Raw genomic sequence first — 17,682 nt, forward strand, 5'->3', positions numbered from 1 at the left:
CCCGCGCTCTCTTCCCCCCCCCCCGCGCTCTCTTCCCCCCCCCCGCGCTCTCTTCCCCCCCCCCGCGCTCTCTTCCCCCCCCCCCGCGCTCTCTTCCCCCCCCCCGCGCTCTCTTCCCCCCCCCCGCGCTCTCTTCCCCCCCCCCGCGCTCTCTTCCCCCTCCCCCCGCGCTCTCTTCCCCCTCCCCCCGCGCTCTCTTCCCCCCTCCCCCCGCGCTCTCTTCCCCCCCCCCGCGCTCTCTTCCCCCCCCCGCGCTCTCTTCCCCCCCCGCGCTCTCTTCCCCCCCCGCGCTCTCTCCCCCCGCGCTCTCCCCCCCCCCCCCGCGCTTCCCCCCCCCCCCCCCGCGCCCCCCCCCCCGCTCCCCCCCCCCGCGCTCCCCCCCCCCGCGCTCCCCCCCCCCCCGCGCTCCCCCCCCCCCGCGCTCCCCCCCCCCGCGCTCCCCCCCCCCGCGCTCCCCCCCCCGCGCTCCCCCCCCCCCGCGCTCCCCCCCCCCCGCGCTCCCCCCCCCCCCCGCGCTCTTCCCCCCCCCCCCGCGCTCTTCCCCCCCCCCGCGCTCCCCCCCCCCCCGCGCTCTCCCCCCCCCCGCCGCTCTCCCCCCCCCCCGCGCTCTCCCCCCCCCCCCCGCGCTCTCCCCCCCCCCCCGCGCTCTCCCCCCCCCCCGCGCTCTCCCCCCCCCCGCGCTCTCCCCCCCCCCGCGCTCTCCCCCCCCCCCGCGCTCTCCCCCCCCCCCCGCGCTCTCCCCCCCCCCCGCGCTCTCCCCCCCCCCCCCCGCGCTCCCCCCCCCCCGCGCTCTCCCCCCCCCCCCCGCGCTCTCTTCCCCCCCCCCCTGTGCTCCCCCCCCCCGCTCTCCTCTCTCCTCTCCCCCCGCTCTCCTCGCTCCTCTCCCCCCGCTCTCCTCTCCCTCCGCTCTCCTCTCTCCTCTCCCCCCTCTCTCCTCTCTCCTCTCTCCTCTCCCCCCGCTCTCCTCTCTCCTCTCCCCCCGCTCTCCTCTCTCCTCTCCCCCCGCTCTCCTCTCTCCTCTCCCCCCGCTCTCCTCTCTCCTCTCCCCCGCTCTCCTCTCTCCTCTCCCCCCGCTCTCCTCTCTCCTCTCCCCCCGCTCTCCTCTCTCCTCTCCCCCCGCTCTCCTCTCTCCTCTCCCCCCGCTCTCCTCTCTCCTCTCCCCCCGCTCTCCTCTCTCCTCTCCCCCCGCTCTCCTCTCTCCTCTCCCCCCGCTCTCCTCTCTCCTCTCCCCCCGCTCTCCTCTCTCCTCTCCCCCCGCTCTCCTCTCTCCTCTCCCCCCGCTCTCCTCTCTCCTCTCTCCTCTCCCCCCGCTCTCCTCTCTCCTCGCTCCTCTCCCCCCGCTCTCCTCTCTCCTCGCTCCTCTCCCCCCGCTCTCCTCTCTCCTCGCTCCTCTCTCCTCGCTCCTCTCCCCCCGCTCTCCTCTCTCCTCGCTCCTCTCCCCCCGCTCTCCTCTCTCCTCGCTCCTCTCCCCCCGCTCTCCTCTCTCCTCGCTCCTCTCCCCCCGCTCTCCTCTCTCCTCGCTCCTCTCCCCCCGCACTCCTCTCTCCTCGCTCCTCTCCCCCCGCTCTCCTCTCTCCTCGCTCCTCTCTCCTCGCTCCTCTCCCCCCGCTCTCCTCTCTCCTCGCTCCTCTCCCCCCGCTCTCCTCTCTCCTCGCTCCTCTCCCCCCGCTCTCCTCTCTCCTCGCTCCTCTCCCCCCGCTCTCCTCTCTCCTCGCTCCTCTCCCCCCGCTCTCCTCTCTCCTCGCTCCTCTCCCCCCGCTCTCCTCTCTCCTCTCTCTCCTCTCCCCTCTCCCCCCGCTCTCCTCTCTCCTCTCTCTCCTCTCTCCTCTCCCGCCGAGACGCAAGCGCGCAGCACGGCACCGCGCACCAAGAAGGAGCCGCGCGACACTCCCCCCGCTCTCCTCTCTCCTCTCTCCTCTCCCCCCGCTCTCCTCTCTCCTCTCTCTCCTCTCCCTCTCCTCTCTCCTCTCTCTCCTCTCTCCTCTCCCCCCGCTCTCCTCTCTCCCTCTCTCCTCTCTCCTCTCCCCCCGCTCTCCTCTCTCCTCTCTCCTCTCTCCTCTCCTCCTCTCTCCTCTTCCCCCCGCTCTCCTCTCTCCTCTCTCCTCTCCCCCCGCTCTCCTCTCTCCTCTCTCCTCTCTCCTCTCCCTCCTCTCTCCTCTTCCCCCCGCTCTCCTCTCTCCTCTCTCCTCTCCCCCCGCTCTCCTCTCTCCTCTCCCCCCCGCTCTCCTCTCTCCTCTCTCTCTCTCCCTCCTCCTCTCTCCTCTTCCCCCCGCTCTCCTCTCTCCTCTCTCCTCTCCCCCCGCTCTCCTCTCTCCTCTCCCCCCGCTCTCCTCTCTCCTCTCCCCCCGCTCTCCTCTCTCCTCTCTCTCCTCTCTCCTCTCCCCCCGCTCTCCCTCTCTCCTCTCTCCTCTCCCTCCTCTCTCCTCTTCCCCCCGCTCTCCTCTCTCCCTCTCCTCTCCCCCCGCTCTCCTCTCTCCTCTCCCCCCGCTCTCCTCTCTCCTCTCCCCGCTCTCCTCTCTCCTCTCCCCCCGCTCTCCTCTCTCCTCTCCCCCCGCTCTCCTCTCTCCTCTCCCCCGCTCTCCTCTCTCCTCTCCCCCCGCTCTCCTCTCTCCTCTCCCCCCCGCTCTCCTCTCTCCTCTCCCCCGGTCTCCTCTCTCCTCTCCCCCCGCTCTCCTCTCTCCTCTCCCCCCGCTCTCCTCTCTCTCTCCCCCCGCTCTCCTCTCTCCTCTCCCCCCGCTCTCCTCTCTCCTCTCCCCCCCTCTCCTCGCTCCTCTCCCCCCGCTCTCCTCGCTCCTCTCCCCCGCTCTCCTCCTCTCCTCTCCCCCCTCTCTCCTCGCTCCTCTCCCCCCGCTCTCCTCTCTCCTCGCTCCTCTCCCCCGCTCTCCTCTCTCCTCTCTCCTCTCCCCCCGCTCTCCTCTCTCCTCTCTCCTCTCCCCCCGCTCTCCTCTCTCCTCTCTCCTCTCCCCCCGCTCTCCTCTCTCCTCTCTCCTCTCCCCCCGCTCTCCTCTCTCCTCTCTCCTCTCCCCCCGCTCTCCTCTCTCCTCTCTCTCCTCTCCCCTCTCTCTCCTCTCCCCCCGCTCTCCTCTCTCCTCTCTCTCCTCTCTCCTCTCCCCCCGCTCTCCTCTCTCCTCTCTCCTCTCCCTCCTCTCTCCTCTTCCCCCCGCTCTCCTCTCTCCTCTCTCCTCTCTCCTCTCCCCCCGCTCTCCTCTCTCCTCTCTCTCCTCTCCCCTCTCTCTCCTCTCCCCCCGCTCTCCTCTCTCCTCTCTCTCCTCTCTCCTCTTCCCCCCCGCTCTCCTCTCTCCTCTCTCCTCTCTCCTCTCCCCCCGCTCTCCTCTCTCCTCTCTCTCCTCTCTCCTCTCCCCCCGCTCTCCTCTCTCCTCTCTCCTCTCCCTCCTCTCTCCTCTCCCCCCGCTCTCCTCTCTCCTCTCTCTCCTCTCCCCTCTCTCTCCTCTCCCCCCGCTCTCCTCTCTCCTCTCTCTCCTCTCTCTCCTCTCTCCTCTCCCCCCGCTCTCCTCTCTCCTCTCTCCTCTCCCTCCTCTCTCCTCTTCCCCCCGCTCTCCTCTCTCCTCTCTCCTCTTCCCCCCGCTCTCCTCTCTTGTGCTGCCCACTGGGCCACGGCTGCACTGTGAGCAGTGATGCAGTATACTAGATTGAAGAAATGTAGCTCATGTCGAATACCATATGAAAATCTGATGCCATGAATTTTAAATGCGGGATTTGTAGGCAATAATTAAAGTAACATATGGAATGTTACGAATGAAGTAATTATCATTCAAAGCTGGACCTGAGTCAGCTGTCAACTTGTGCTGCTAAATAGCTTGTCACGCACTAACCGGTGATGCTGAACCTGTTGAGAACCAGCACAGCATTACTCAAAAGAGTTTCAGATGGAGGGTGTTTTTGTATTTGAAATGCTGTGCTGGTTGTCAGCAGGTACAGCGTCTGCTGTTAGTGTGTGATGGGTAATTTAGCAGCACAAGTTGGCAGCTGCTTGGAGTGCAGCCTCGTGGGCCAATTACTGCACCCACACTGCCAGTGCTCAATCTGATGGGTGTCGATGAATTGGTCTGATTTCATTTGTGATCAGCATCTAAGGAAGCGTGACTGGACCGTCTGCTTCAAAGGGTACTGTATTGTTAAACCAAATTGTTATTGTAATTCATTGCGCGCAGGCTGGAGACAGAGGCGTGGGGTCTGGCCATGCAGGCTCTCTCCTTGCTCCAGAAACTCAATAATGCAGAGAGCCTAGCGGAGTGCAGAAAGTGCAGCGGGAAATTAAAAAGGAAAATTAGGAAAGCAAAGACAGGGCATGAAAAATATTAGCAATTAAAATCATGTAAAACCCAAAGATGTTTTTATGAATACATAAGGAGCAAAGAGGCTAACTAAAGAAAAAGTTGGACCTATTAGCGACCAAAAAGGTAATCTGTGTGTGGAGGTGGAAGGCATGGTTCTTAATGAATACTTTGCATCTGTTTTCACAGAAGAGAGAGGGGCGATGCAGACATTGTAGTTGAGGAGGAGGAATGTGAAATCTGAGCTGAGATAAATATAGTGAAGAGGAAACATTAAGGGGCTTGGCATCCCTGAAAGTAGATAAATCGCCAGGCCCAGATGAAATGTATCCCAGGCTGGTGAGAGAAGCAAGGGAGGAAATTGCAGAAGCTCTGACCATCATTTTCCAATCCACTCTGGCTACAGGTGTGGTGCCAGAGGACTTGAGGACTGTGAATGTTGTACCTTTGTTTAAAAAGGGAGAAAGGGATAGACCGAGTAATTGCAGGCCAGTCAGCCTAACCTCGGTGGTGGGAAAATTATTGGAAAAAATTCTGAGGAACGGTGTAAGTCTTCATTTAGAAAGACACGGATTAATCAAGGGCAGTCAGCGTGGATTTGTTAATCCTCTGTGTCTCACTGACTCTTTAAACACAGCGTGGCTGCTCCGACCTGCGAGGAAACCATCAGCAGCAGGTTGCGGCCATAAAAGGAGCGGCAAGCGCCGGCCATGGGCAGCGTGGCGGTGTACCACGGCAAGGTACACCGCGAGCTGGTGCAGGAGGGGGGCGGCAGTGAAGAGTGACGTCATCAAGGTCCAGGTTGGTGATTGGAGCGTGGGCAGGTACAGCGGGAGCGGCGAGGTCGGGGCGAAGGAGCGGCGAGAGATTGTAGAGGGACGTGATCGGGGCCCAGAAGAGGCGAGGGCCCAGGGGCAGCATGGGCCCAGCCCACACTGCGATATGTGAGCGCACTCGGTCCGTGCAGCAGAGCTGGTCTCCAGTCGTCCTGGTTAACCCTTGCCACTGGACCAAGACCTCGCTCTGTCACGCCCGTGTGGTGGCTGGTGTGCAACGGTCACCCCACGTTAAAAAAATCCACGCACAGGCATCTTCCACCCTTCAGGATGTAGTTCGGGATCTGGAATATCAGGTCCTTCATTGAAACACCTGTGAACGCATCCCTTTTTTGGCGTGGAAGCAAGTCATCCTCGCTTTGAGGGGCTGCCTGTGATGATAAGGGAAAGTCGTGACTTACTGACTTGATTGAATTTTTGGGGGAAGTAAAAAGGAGGGTCGATGAGGGCAGTGCGTACGATGTAGTGTACATGGATTTTAGCAAAGCTTTTGTTAAGGTCCCACATGGCAGACTGGTCAGAAATGTAAAAGCCCATGGGATCCCGGGAAAAGTGGCAAGTTGGAGCCAAAATTGGCTCAGAGGCAGGAAGCAAAGAGTAATGGTTGATGTGTTTTTGTGACTGGAAGGATGTTTCCAGTGGGGTTCCGAAGGGCTCAGTGCTGGGTCCCTTGCTTTTTGTGAGATAATGCATTTGGGGAGGGCTAACAAGGCAGGGGAATACACAATAAATGGGAGATACTGCGAAGTGTAGAGGAACTGACGGACCTTGAAGTAGGTATCCACAGATCCCTGAAGGTAGCAGGCAAGGTGGATAAGGTGATTAAGAAGGCATACGGAATGCTTGCCTTTATTAGCCGAGGCACAGAATACAAGAGCAGGAAGGTTATGCTTGAACTGTATAAAACACTAGTTAGGCCACAGCTGGAGTACTGCGTGCAGTTCTGGTCACCGCATTACAGGAAAGATGTGATTACACTGGAGAGTGTACAGACGAGATTTACCAGGATGTTGCCAGGATCGGAGAATTTTAGCGATGAGGAAAGATTGGGTAGGCTGGGGTTGTTTTCTTTGGAACAGATTTGGAGAGATTTAATTGAGGTGTATAAAATTATGAGGGGCCTGGATAGAATGGATAGGAAGGGCCTATTTCCCTAAGCAGAGGGGTCAACAACCAGGGGGCATAGATTTAAAGTAATTGGGAGAAGGTTTAGAGGGGAGATGAGGAGAATGTTTTTCACCCAGAGGTTGGTGGGGGTCTGGGACTCACTGCCTGAAAGGGTGATAGAGGCAGAAACCCTCACCACATTTTAAAAAGTACCTGGATGTGCACCTGAAGTGCCGTAACCTACAGGGCTACGGACCGAGAGCTGGAAAGTGGGATTAGGCTGGATGGCTCTTTGTCGGTAGGCGCGGACATGATGGGCCGAAATGGCCTCCTTCTGTGCTGTAAACATCTACAATCATCCTGTATCACTTTGAAGAGCACTTTCTGGAAGCAGAAAGATTGTAACAGGCTCATCGGTCTCAATTCATGCTACTAATGGAAGGAAAGCTATAATTGGCGTCCCAGCGTGAAGTTGAGGTTAGTAAGGTCATTTTGTTATGCCGTCTCTGGAATACAGGTCTATATTTTTTACAGGTGTATACAAACTCAATTATTGTAGATGTCACATGACAGAAAACACCTGAATTACAATAGAATAGAGGATCTGCAGTATGCCAAAGGGGGCTGGAAACCTTCAGACTTCACTTCCAGTCAATTGGAGGACTGCCATGTTGCGTTGGATCTCGAGCAAGTGTTTACATGTAGATTCGGGCTAGGACGTCTTTCTCAAAGTAACTTTCCACTTCTGGAGAGTTGAGGAAACAAAATAACTTGCTGCTTTGTTGGAGTTGTTCGTGTGTTTGTTCTGGCCCCCGACTCTAAATCTTCTCCCTCTCCTTTTCATTTGGCTTCTTGTTGGTGGGTGTCAGGCGGGGGGCAGTGAGGGAGATCAGTTTACCACTTTAGCAGAGTGATCAGCTATAGAAACAGGAGGAGGCCATTCAGCCCCTCGAGCCTGTTCCACCATTCAATGAGATCTGGCTGATCTGCGACCTCACTCCATCGACCCGCCTTTGGCCCAAATCCCTTAATGCCTTGGGATAACAAAAATCTATCCACCTCCGATTTAAAATGAACAATTGACCCCAGCATCGATTGCCGTTTGCGGAAGAGAGTTCCAAACCTCTCCCACCCTGTGTGTGTAGAAGTGTTTCCTAATTTCACTCCTGAAAGGTCTGGCTCTAATGTTTAGACTCTGCCCCTAGTCCCAGACTCCCCAACCAGCGGGAATAGTGTCTCTCTGTCTACTCTCTCTGTTCCCTGTAATATCCTGAAAACTTCCATCAGATCGCCCCTTAACCTTTTTAAATTCCAGGAAATGCAACCCTAGTCTGTGTAATCTCTCCTTGTAACTTAACCCTTGCAGTTAGCTGAGGTGAGGTTATAGTAGTCCTATTCTCCATGTGTCTACCACATTTTAATAACATTTTCCAACATGGATGGGAGTTACATGCGTACTCTGGTTCAGATTTCTGCTTTTAATGCCTCTTCTCTGCCTGAAGAACAATGGGATGGGGGAGAGGGAGGGAGAGAATTTGCCTCAGCACCATTTGACCGTCAATGGCTTTTAATTTTTCCCCTCAATGTCATTAAATGTGTTTTGCCAGCTTTTAGTAAGATTCCCTTTCAGGTTGCAAAGTGTCCCTGAGGTTTAGGTGCCTATAACTAGAATTATCCTCGCGGGATGTGTGTGAAAATTCCCACCTTATTGACAGTGTTGCCCCAGCCACCAGCGGTGATGCCATTATTCCAGGTTGTCTTGTTTCAGGTGCCCCGTTACTATGGTCATCTTTCAGCCCCCCCCCCCCCCCCCCCCCATGGTTTATATCAAGCAACTACTACAACTACAACAACTTGTATTTATATAGCGCCTTTAACGTAGTGAAGTGTCCCAAGGCGCTTCACAGGAGTATTATGAGATACAAATTTGACACCGAGCCGCATAAGTAGAAATTAGCGCTGGTGAAAAGAGGCAGGTTTTAAGGAGCGTCTTGAAGGAGGAGAGAGAGGTAGAGAGGAGGAGAGGTAGAGAGGCGGAGAAGTTTAGGGAGGGAGTTCCAGAGCTTGGGGCCCAGGCAACAGAAGGCACGGCCACCGATGGTGGAGCGATTATAATCAGAGATGCTCAAGAGGGCAGAATTAGAGGAGTACAGACATCTTGGAGGAGGCGGAGGGGGGTGGGGGTTGTGGGGCTGGAGGAGATTACAGAGATAGGCAGGGGTGAGGGCCATGGAGGGATTTGTAAACCAGGATGAGAATTTTGAAATCGAGGCATTGCTTAACTGGGAGCCAATGTAGGTCAGCGAGCACAGGGGGTGATGGGTGAGCAGGACTTGGTGCGAGTTAGGACACGGGCAGCCAAGTTTTGGATCACCTCTAGCTTACGTAGGGTAGAATGTGGGAGGCCAGCCAGGAGTGCGTTGGAATAGTCAAGTCTAGAGGTAACAAAGGCACGGATGAAGGCTTCCGCAGCGGATGAGCTGAGGCAGGGGCGGAGACGGGCGATGTTACGGAGGTGAAAGCAGGCAGTCTTGGTTATCTTCAAGTTACCTCCACAGTCGTTGAAACATTCATGTAGCTGGTTGGTCGCTAAAAGAAATTGGACAGCGGGAATTAAATGATTTGGAATGATTCATGCTCTGGCCATTGCTGGCTTCAGTTTTGCAGCTTCGAATACAAATTGAGCAATTTGATTTTTGTCTTGTGCGTGGGTTGCTGGTTCCCAGTTAGTCGTTTTTCCTGCATGCTTACTGACATTTAGCCAAGACAATCAGCAGGGCTGAGGTAGTTATTTAAGTCACAGTTCTGAAATGCTTTATGACCCTGAACATCCTGCGGGCAGTGAACACGTTTTACGCTGCGATTGATGCTAGGTTGAAGACTTTCCAATTTTAAAAAAAAAATTGTTTATTCGTTCACGAGATGTGAGCATTTATGTTAGGCTGGCATTTATTGCCCATCCCAAATTGGCCTCGAGAAGGTGGTGAGCCACTGCAGTCCATGGGGTGAAGGTGTACTTCTTTGTAGCGGTTTGATACAACAGAGTATCTCGCTGGGTCATTTCAGAGGGCAGTTAAGAGTCAACCACGTTGCTGTGGGTCTGGAGTCACACATCGGCCAGACTGGGTAAGGGTGGCAGATTTCCTTCCCTAAAGAACATCAGTTAACCAGTTGGGTTTTTACGACAATCCGGTAGTTCCATGATCACCATTACTGACACTGGCTTTTTAATTCCAGATTTATTTAATTAACCTGAATTTAAATTCCCCAGCTGCCGTGGTGGGATTTGAACTTGTGTCTCCGGATCATTAGTCCTGGGCCTCGGGATTACTGGTCCAGTAACATCACCGCTATGCTCCAAATACCCCAATTGTATCGACATGTATGATTAACTTTTTAATTCTACAGTGTTTCTGTTTTTCAGTCCTTGCTTGATGCCCTGGAAGACCTCCCTGACTGGTACGGTGTCAAAGAAATGCAAGCAAACTGGATTGGGGTCTGCACGGGAAGCTACTTCGACTTTGATTTGAAGGTAAAGGGTTTCGGAGATTCAGGCTGCCATTTCCATGCTCATCGGTCTGAAACTTCCTACAGTTTAGAGAGAGCAGTGGGTGGCAAGTATTCATCATCATCATCATCATCATAGGCAGTCCCTCGGAATCGAGGAAGACTTCCTTCCACTTTAAAAGTGAGTTCTCAGGTGGCTGAACAGTCCAATACGGGAATTACAGTCCCTGTCACAGATGGGACAGACAGTAGTTGAGGGAAGGGGAGGGTGGGACTGGTTTGCCGCACGCTCCTTCCGCTGCCTGCGCTTGGTTTCTGCATGCTCTCGGCGACGAGACTCGAGGTGCTCAGCGCCCTCCCGGATGCACTTCCTCCACTTAGGGCAGTCTTTGGCCAGGGACTCCCAGGTGTCGGTGGAGATGTTGCACTTTATCAGGGAGGCTTTGAGGGTGTCCTTGTAACGTTTCCTCTGCCCACCTGGGGCTCGCTTGCCGTGGAGGAGTTCCGAGTAGAGCGCTTGCTTTGGGAGTCTTGTGTCTGGCATGTGGACAATGTGGCCCGCCCAGCGGAGCTGGTCGAGTGTGGTCAGTGCTTCCATGCTGGGGATGTTGGCCTGGTCACGAACACGGACGTTGGTGCATCTGTCCCCCAGGGGATTTGCAGGATATTGCGGAGACATCGTTGGTGATATTTCTCCAGCGATTTTGTTAGGGTAGAGAGTCTTCAATCAGGGGCAAGGTGAGCGAGTGACTCTTGTAAAATACTAGCAACTCGAGGGCATTCTGTCCTTGCTTGGCTGATGTTTGTTAGTAAAGATTTCAGCCCATGCATGAAAACATGGAAGTACTGGAATCAAAATATGTTGTTAAACGATTAAACTACCATGGTTTTGTGAAAATTTCCCTCGCCTCCACTTTTTATTCATTTGTGCTTCAAAAAAAAAAATTTTTTAAACCTTGAGAATACAGGCCCAAGGTAAACCTTCTCAGTTAATGGAGCAGTGTGAGTGGGCACTTCTCAGGTAACAATCTGTGTATTGATACCCTTTAAACTGCCTCTGCTTTGTTACCTGTTGATCCTACAAGACCTAGCGTCCTCGACCAGGCCAGCATCCCCAGCATCGAAGCACTGACCACACTCGATCAGCTCCCTGGGCAGGGCCACATTGTTCACATGCCAGACACGAGACTCCCAAAGCAAGCGCTCTACTCGGAACTCCTTCACGGCAAGCGAGCCCCAGGTGGGCAGAGGAAACGTTACAAGGACACCCTCAAAGCCTCCCTGATAAAAATGCAACATCCCCACTGACACCTGGCCAAAAACTGCCCTAAGTGGAGGAAGTGCATCTGGGAGGGTGCTGAGCACCTCGAGTCTCGTCGCCGAGAGCATGCAGAAACCAAGCGCAGGCAGCGGAAGGAGCGTGCGGCAAACCAGTCCCACCCACCCTTTCCTTCAACCACTGTCTGTCCCACCTGTGACAAAGTCTGTGGTTCTCATATTGGACTGTTCAGTCACCTGAGAACTCCTGTTAGAAATGGAAACAAGTCTTCCTCGATTCCGAGGGACTGCCTATGATGATGATGATGACCTGTTGACTGAATAGCTTTGGAAATCTAGTCACAGTGACCTATGCAGTGCAGTCGCTGCCTGGCAGTAAAATCTATCAGAAGAGACCTGTCCGTGACCACAATAGACCATGTATATTGTAAATAAGTACAACAGATTTTATTAAATGGTTTACTTGCAGTACAAAGAAATATTACTTAACAAGGCGATAGTCGACAGTCTGTTCCTCGAACCCTCAACGGAAGCCCACTGCGTGACTGTGGCGCTGTCTCTCGCTGTGTTCTGTTGACTCTAGGTCCCCTCCAGTCTTCCTCTGTTTGCACTGCCTTCAGGGTTCAATAGCTGCTTCTCTTATACCTTTTCCTCCCTTTCAAATGCTGTGAGCTGCAGCTGTCTAAGCCTTAGAATGAGATGTACTGTGAGGCTTAAACAGCCGCAGCTTCATTACTGAGCTTGGCTTTGCAAAATTAAGATAAGAAAATGTTGCATGGTGCAGACCTTAGGAATTAATATTCTGGCCTTGACTACCCTGGCTCCAACAAAGCTGTTTCAGCACTTAAAAATGGTTCACATAATATTGGCTCAATTTACCATGATGTTTTGATGTTTTGCTGCTCAGCTTTTACCATGACATTTGAGTTAATTTTATCATATAACCGTTAAACAGAAGCATCATTAAAACATTATCACAACATGCAGATAAGTTTTGTCTGGCACAGACGTGAAAAGCCCTGCCCATGGTGTTCAACGCTGTTTGCTAACCAACCAGGAAGAGCTAAAGCTCCAGTGCTACTTTTCGTTTGTCGTGGAGTTCGAACGGGGTAGGGGGGGCAGTATTTCCCGTCATTATTTTTTTAATGGACCTCGCGACTCACTCAAATTACCGTACGTGCGCGGTTTGTGACATTAGAACGCCGTGGAGATGGCTGCGCGGGTCCCGCAGATCGGCCGCGCGGCTAAACGGGAACGTTGGGTAGCCCGGGGGCGGGGGAGGAGGGGCACGAGCAAGAGGACGCGCGCAGCCTGGTCAGCGATCGAGACCGCGGGAGCAGAGGAGATGCTGAGGTGGGGGGTAGTGGCCATGAGTATGGGTCAGCAGGAATATGTGTGTGTGTGCTAGGCTCATGCAGCAGAGCTGGTCTCCAGTCGTCTTGGATAACCCTTGCCACTGGACCAAGACCTCGCTCTGTTAAGTCCATGTGGTGGCTGGTGTGCAACGGCCACCCCACGTTAAAAGAACTCACACACAGGCATCGTCCACCCTTTAACATGAAGTTCGGGACCTGGCATCAGTCACCTTAGAACTCATTTTAGTGTGGAAGCAAGTCATCCTCAATTCCGGGGGACTGTCTGAGAGGGGTAAGAGAGTTTATACCGAGGCAGAGGTCATGGGCCGTGAATTCCGAGGGTAAGGGGAGCATTGATGGAGATGGAGTCGCTCAACGCAGAGGCTGAGGGAGGTTATTTCGGGGAGAAACTCGGGGCTGGGGGGGGATGCTGCTCGGGAGGCGACATTTTAACGGAGAGGTGAAAGGATTGGAATGAGATGCGGTGCTTGGAGGAGGGGTAGGTACCACAGGAGTAGGGAGACAGACCGTGTGGTTTGGTGATAAGGGACACAGTGCCACTGGGGCAGGTTAGACGGAGCAGTGGGTGGTCAGTATAGGCAGGTAGAGAGTCTTCAGCAAGGGGCAGGGTGTCCCCACCCGTGAGCGAGTGACTCTTATAAAGTACTCGAAACTCAGAGACATTGCTTGGCTGACGTTTGATAGTAAAGATTGCAGCCCATGCCTGAAAACATGAAGGTACTGAAATCGAAATGTGTTCTTGAAAGATTAAACAACCATGGTTTGTGAAAGTTTCCCTCGCCTCCACTTTTCTATTAATTTGTGCTTCAAAAAAAACTTATTTTAAACTTTGAGAATACAAGGTTGTGTCTGTTCCAAGGTAAATGCTCTTAGCTAATGTAGCGGTATGACTGGGCACTTCTCGGGTAACAGTCTGTATTGATATCCTTTAAGCCGCCTCCGCTTTGTTACCTGTTGACTGAATAGCTTCGGAAATCCAGTCACAGTGACCTATGCAGCGCACTCGCTTCACAACCTCTCCTCCCACTGCATGCAGAAGTATTTCATCATAAGAATTAGGAGCAGGAGTCGGCCATTCGGCCCCTCGAGCCTGCTCCGCCATTCAATAAGGTCATGGCTGATCTTCGACCTCAACTCCACTTTCCCGCCCGATCCCCATATCCCTCGATTCCCCGAGTCCAAAAATCTATCGATCTCAGCCTTGAATATACTCAACGACTCAGCATCCACAGCCCTCTGGGGCAGAGAATTCCAAAGATTCACCACCCTCTGAGTGAAGAAATTCCTCCTCATCTCAGTCCTAAATGGCCGACCCTTTATCCTGAGACTGTGACCCCTGGTTCTAGACTCTCCAGCCCGGGGGGAAACACCCTCCCTGCATCTACCCTGTCAATCCCCCTCAGAATCTGGTATGTTTCAATGAGATCACCTCTCATTCTTCTAAACTCCAGAGAGTATCGGCCTAATCTACTCAATCTCTCCTCATAGGACAACACTCTCATCCCAGGGATCAGTCTGGTGAACCTAATGTGATTTGCTAATGTCATTTGTGTTAGATATAGCCTGCAGTGGTGAAGCTGCTGTGTTATTCAGGCAATGTGAATGTCTGTTGTGCCCTAGGTGGATGGAAGACACGTTGGTGAAAAGCTCCCTGCCTATGCCTCAAGCCCAGAAGCGGTTTATGGTGCATCGCACGTCTCCATCCTGCCTAGTCACAGATTGCTGCATGGCAGCAGTCACCTGACAGACATTCTTCACAAGAGTTTGGTATCTGACACAGGTGAGAATTTCTGGAAATCTTAACAGAAAACCAAAAAAAAAATATTATTCCAACAATCCAACCATGGGGTTCGACAACCAGACCCTACTTTACAATCACAGAACGGTCACAGTACGGAAGGAGTCCATTCGGCCCGTCGAGCCCGTGCCGGCTCTCTGCAAGAGCACCTCAGCCAGTCCCCCCCACCCCCGCCCGTTCTTCCCCCTCCCCCGCCCGTTCTCTTCTCCCTCCCCCCCCCCCGGCCCGTTCTCTCTTCCCCGCCCCCGCCCCCCCCCCGCCCATTCTCGTTTTCTCTCCCACCCCCCCCCCCCCGCCCATTCTCTCTCTCTCTCTCTCTCTCTCTCTCTCTCTCTCTCTCTCTCTCTCTCTCTCTCTCTCTCTCTTCTCCCCCCCCACCGGCCCGTTCTCTCTCTTTCCCCCCGCCGCCCCCCCCCCCCGCCCCGCCCCCAACCCATTCTCTTCCCTCCCCTTTCCCCGTAGCCCTGCACAAAACACTTGTTCAGGTGCATTGAAGGAGAAGCTGTATAAACATGAGGGAGAAAGGACTCGAGGGATATGTTGATGGTGTGGAGCATAAACCCCAGCATGGCCCTGTTGGGCCGAATGGCCTGTTTCTGCGCTGTAAGTACCATTTGGCTCTGTAATAGAGTAGGTCTGGGGCGCTGCAGGTGACCCTGGAACTGTGCCCCAGAATGAGTTGCTATTCTCCGAAGCGGAGCGGAGAAAATTGGCCGCGGGTGGTGGGGGCGGGGCGGGGGGCGGAATGGGGAAACGCAAACATTTCAACAATAGCTGCAAATAACTTTTGCTCTCAGCTGATTTTCAGATTTACAAACAGTGACCCTCTGGTCCATCCAGCCAGTCCCACACAATTGCATCACCTTGTGCATCACAATATATACTCTCTCCACCTTACCTGAAACCCTGCGATCTCCTGGGAGAGGCAAAAAAACTAGATTTAAAAAAAAAACCTGGCCAATTTGGCGGGGGGGGGGGGAATCTGGAAAATTCCTCTCCGAAACTAGTCCAAGAGATCATTCATCATTCATAAGCAGTCCCTCGAAACGAGGATGACTTGCTTCCACGCCAAAAAGGGATGAGTTCACAGGTGTTTCAATGAAGGACCTAATATTCCGGGTCCCGAACGACATCCTGAAGGGTGGAAGATGCCTGTGCGTGGATTTTTTTAACGTGGGGTGACCGTTGCACACCAGCCACCACACGGGCTTGACAGAGTGAGGTCTTGGTCCAGGGGCAAGGGTTAACCAGGACGACTGGGAGCACGAATACATCGCCGTAACCTCAAGATAAATAACATCATCTGTGTGACACTGAATCAAGAGATCACTGTGACCCCGAATTCCCCTTAAGAGGCGCTCCCCGCCCCAGCCAGGAACAGGTCCAGCTCTCGCTTGGTTTGGGTGTTTGGGTAGATCAGATATAAATATTGTGCAATGGGTAGCAAATATGCGGGTCGCACACTTCAGGTTTTGTGGTAGTTGGTGGGGTGCCAAGAGGGTTGTTCGCGTCACTGTACAAGCTGCATTTCAAGGTCATAAAGACCTCGCTGAAATATGCCAGAAATGCGTTGTTTTATTTTATCTCATTGTTTGCTCTTCATTGAATTGCGTAACTCGGATAACGTAAGCCCCTTGCCGCAGGAGGTCTCCTTTCCTTTATCTGGTTTCTGTATCCGCTCGCTCGCTATTGTCCAGGGAAATGCTGAAGGCTCATCGCATTTCCCCTAACTGCTAAAATGGTGCAGAGACAATGAGCAGAGGAAGCGGACCGATTAAGTTTTACACTTGTTGCGTTTGGCACGCTTGTGCACAGGCGCATGGACCGATTCCCCTTTAAATGCCTTTGGAATCGTGTTTCCCAAGAAACCCACTTGTTTTAGCGCAAGTTATATTATGGGCCCGGGAACAGTTCAGCAAAATTGGGCAGCTGGGCCCTGAGTGTGGGGCGGGGCACTAAGGGAGGCGTTGTACACCTCTCTCAGGGCACTAGACTGGCTGAGCAAGCGCAAATCCCGAGCTAAACAGCCGGCCCAGGGGCGCTCAGAGAGGTCTGGGGAAAGAAAAAACTCGGCAAGATAAAACACCAAAAATATTCCCAATAAATAACTCGCGCCACCACAACATAATCACAAAAAAAAAATTAAAGATAAAACAAACACAGTTACCTGCGATGGTCATTCCTTCCCTCGCTGCAGCCGCTACAGCTCGGACCGCCCGTTTTCTTATGGCCGATGCTTGATCAAAGAGGTAGGTTTTAAGGAGCCTCTTAAGAGAGGCAGAGAGGTTTAAGGAGGGAGTTTCAGAGCTTGGGGCCCAGGCAACAGAAGGCACGGCCACCGATGGTGGAGCGATTATAATCAGGGATGCTCAGGAGGGCAGAATTAGAGGAGCGCAGACATCTCGAGGAGTTGTGGGGCTGGAGGAGATTACAGAGATAGGGAGGGGCGAGGGCCATGGAGGGATTTGAAAACATGGATGAGAATTTTAAAATCGAGGCATTGCTTAACCGGGAGCCAATGTAGGTGAGCGAGCACAGGGGGTGATGGGCGAGTGGGACTCGGTGTGAGTTAGGACATGGGGCAGCGAGCACAGGGGGCGATGGGTGAGGGGTACTCGGTGCGAGTTAGGACATGGGGCAGCGAGCACAGGGGGTGATGGGTGAGCGGGACTTGGTGCGAGTTAGGACATGGGGCAGCGAGCACAGGGGGCGATGGGTGAGCGGGACTTGGTGCGAGTTAGGACACGGGGCAGCGAGCACAGGGGGTGATGGGTGAGGGGTACTCGGTGCGAGTTAGGACATGGGGCAGCGAGCACAGGGGGTGATGGGTGAGTGGGACTTGGTGCGAGTTTGGACACGGGGTAGCCGGGTTTTTGATGGCCTCATGTTTGCGGAGAATTCCATTGTTCTCTCATTATATCCTGAATTTGTAGGCGAAAGGTTGCTTCGCATTGAGTCCATTTTTGCTTGGGACACCGCAGAGTGATGCTCTGTTTAAGGAGGGAGTTTCAGAGCTTGGGGCCCAGGCAACAGAAGGCACAGTCACCGATGGTGGAGCGATTATAATCAGGGATGCTCAGGAGGGCAGAATTAGAGGAGCGCAGACATCTCGAGGAGTTGTGGGGCTGGAGGAGATTACAGAGATAGGGAGGGGCGAGGGCCATGGAGGGATTTGAAAACATGGATGAGAATTTTAAAATCGAGGCATTGCTTAACCGGGAGCCAATGTAGGTGAGCGAGCACAGGGGGTGATGGGCGAGTGGGACTCGGTGTGAGTTAGGACGCGGGGCAGTGAGCACAGGGGGTGATGGGTGAGCGGGACTCAGTGCGAGTTAGGACACGGGGCAGTGAGCACAGGGGGTGATGGGTGAGCGGGACTCGGTGCGAGTTAGGACACGGGGCAGGGAGCACAGGGGGTGATGGGTGAGCGGGACTCGGTGCGAGTTAGGACACGGGGCAGCGAGCACAGGGGGTGATGGGTGAGC

General features: G+C 54.4%; 1 protein-coding gene across 1 annotated transcript in view; it reads left to right on the plus strand.

Annotated features, from left to right (window-relative positions):
* lars2 (leucyl-tRNA synthetase 2, mitochondrial) overlaps nucleotides 1–17,682 on the plus strand; it is a 123,212-nt gene that overhangs the window by 27,000 nt on the left and 78,530 nt on the right. The window contains exons 8-9 of the mRNA XM_070880318.1: nucleotides 9,663–9,770; nucleotides 14,020–14,179. Of these exons, the coding sequence (XP_070736419.1) occupies nucleotides 9,663–9,770; nucleotides 14,020–14,179 (268 nt within the window). The remainder of the gene's footprint in view (nucleotides 1–9,662; nucleotides 9,771–14,019; nucleotides 14,180–17,682) is intronic.

This window comes from Pristiophorus japonicus, chromosome 5 (assembly GCF_044704955.1).
Source record: "Pristiophorus japonicus isolate sPriJap1 chromosome 5, sPriJap1.hap1, whole genome shotgun sequence".
NCBI classification, from domain to species: domain Eukaryota; kingdom Metazoa; phylum Chordata; class Chondrichthyes; family Pristiophoridae; genus Pristiophorus; species Pristiophorus japonicus.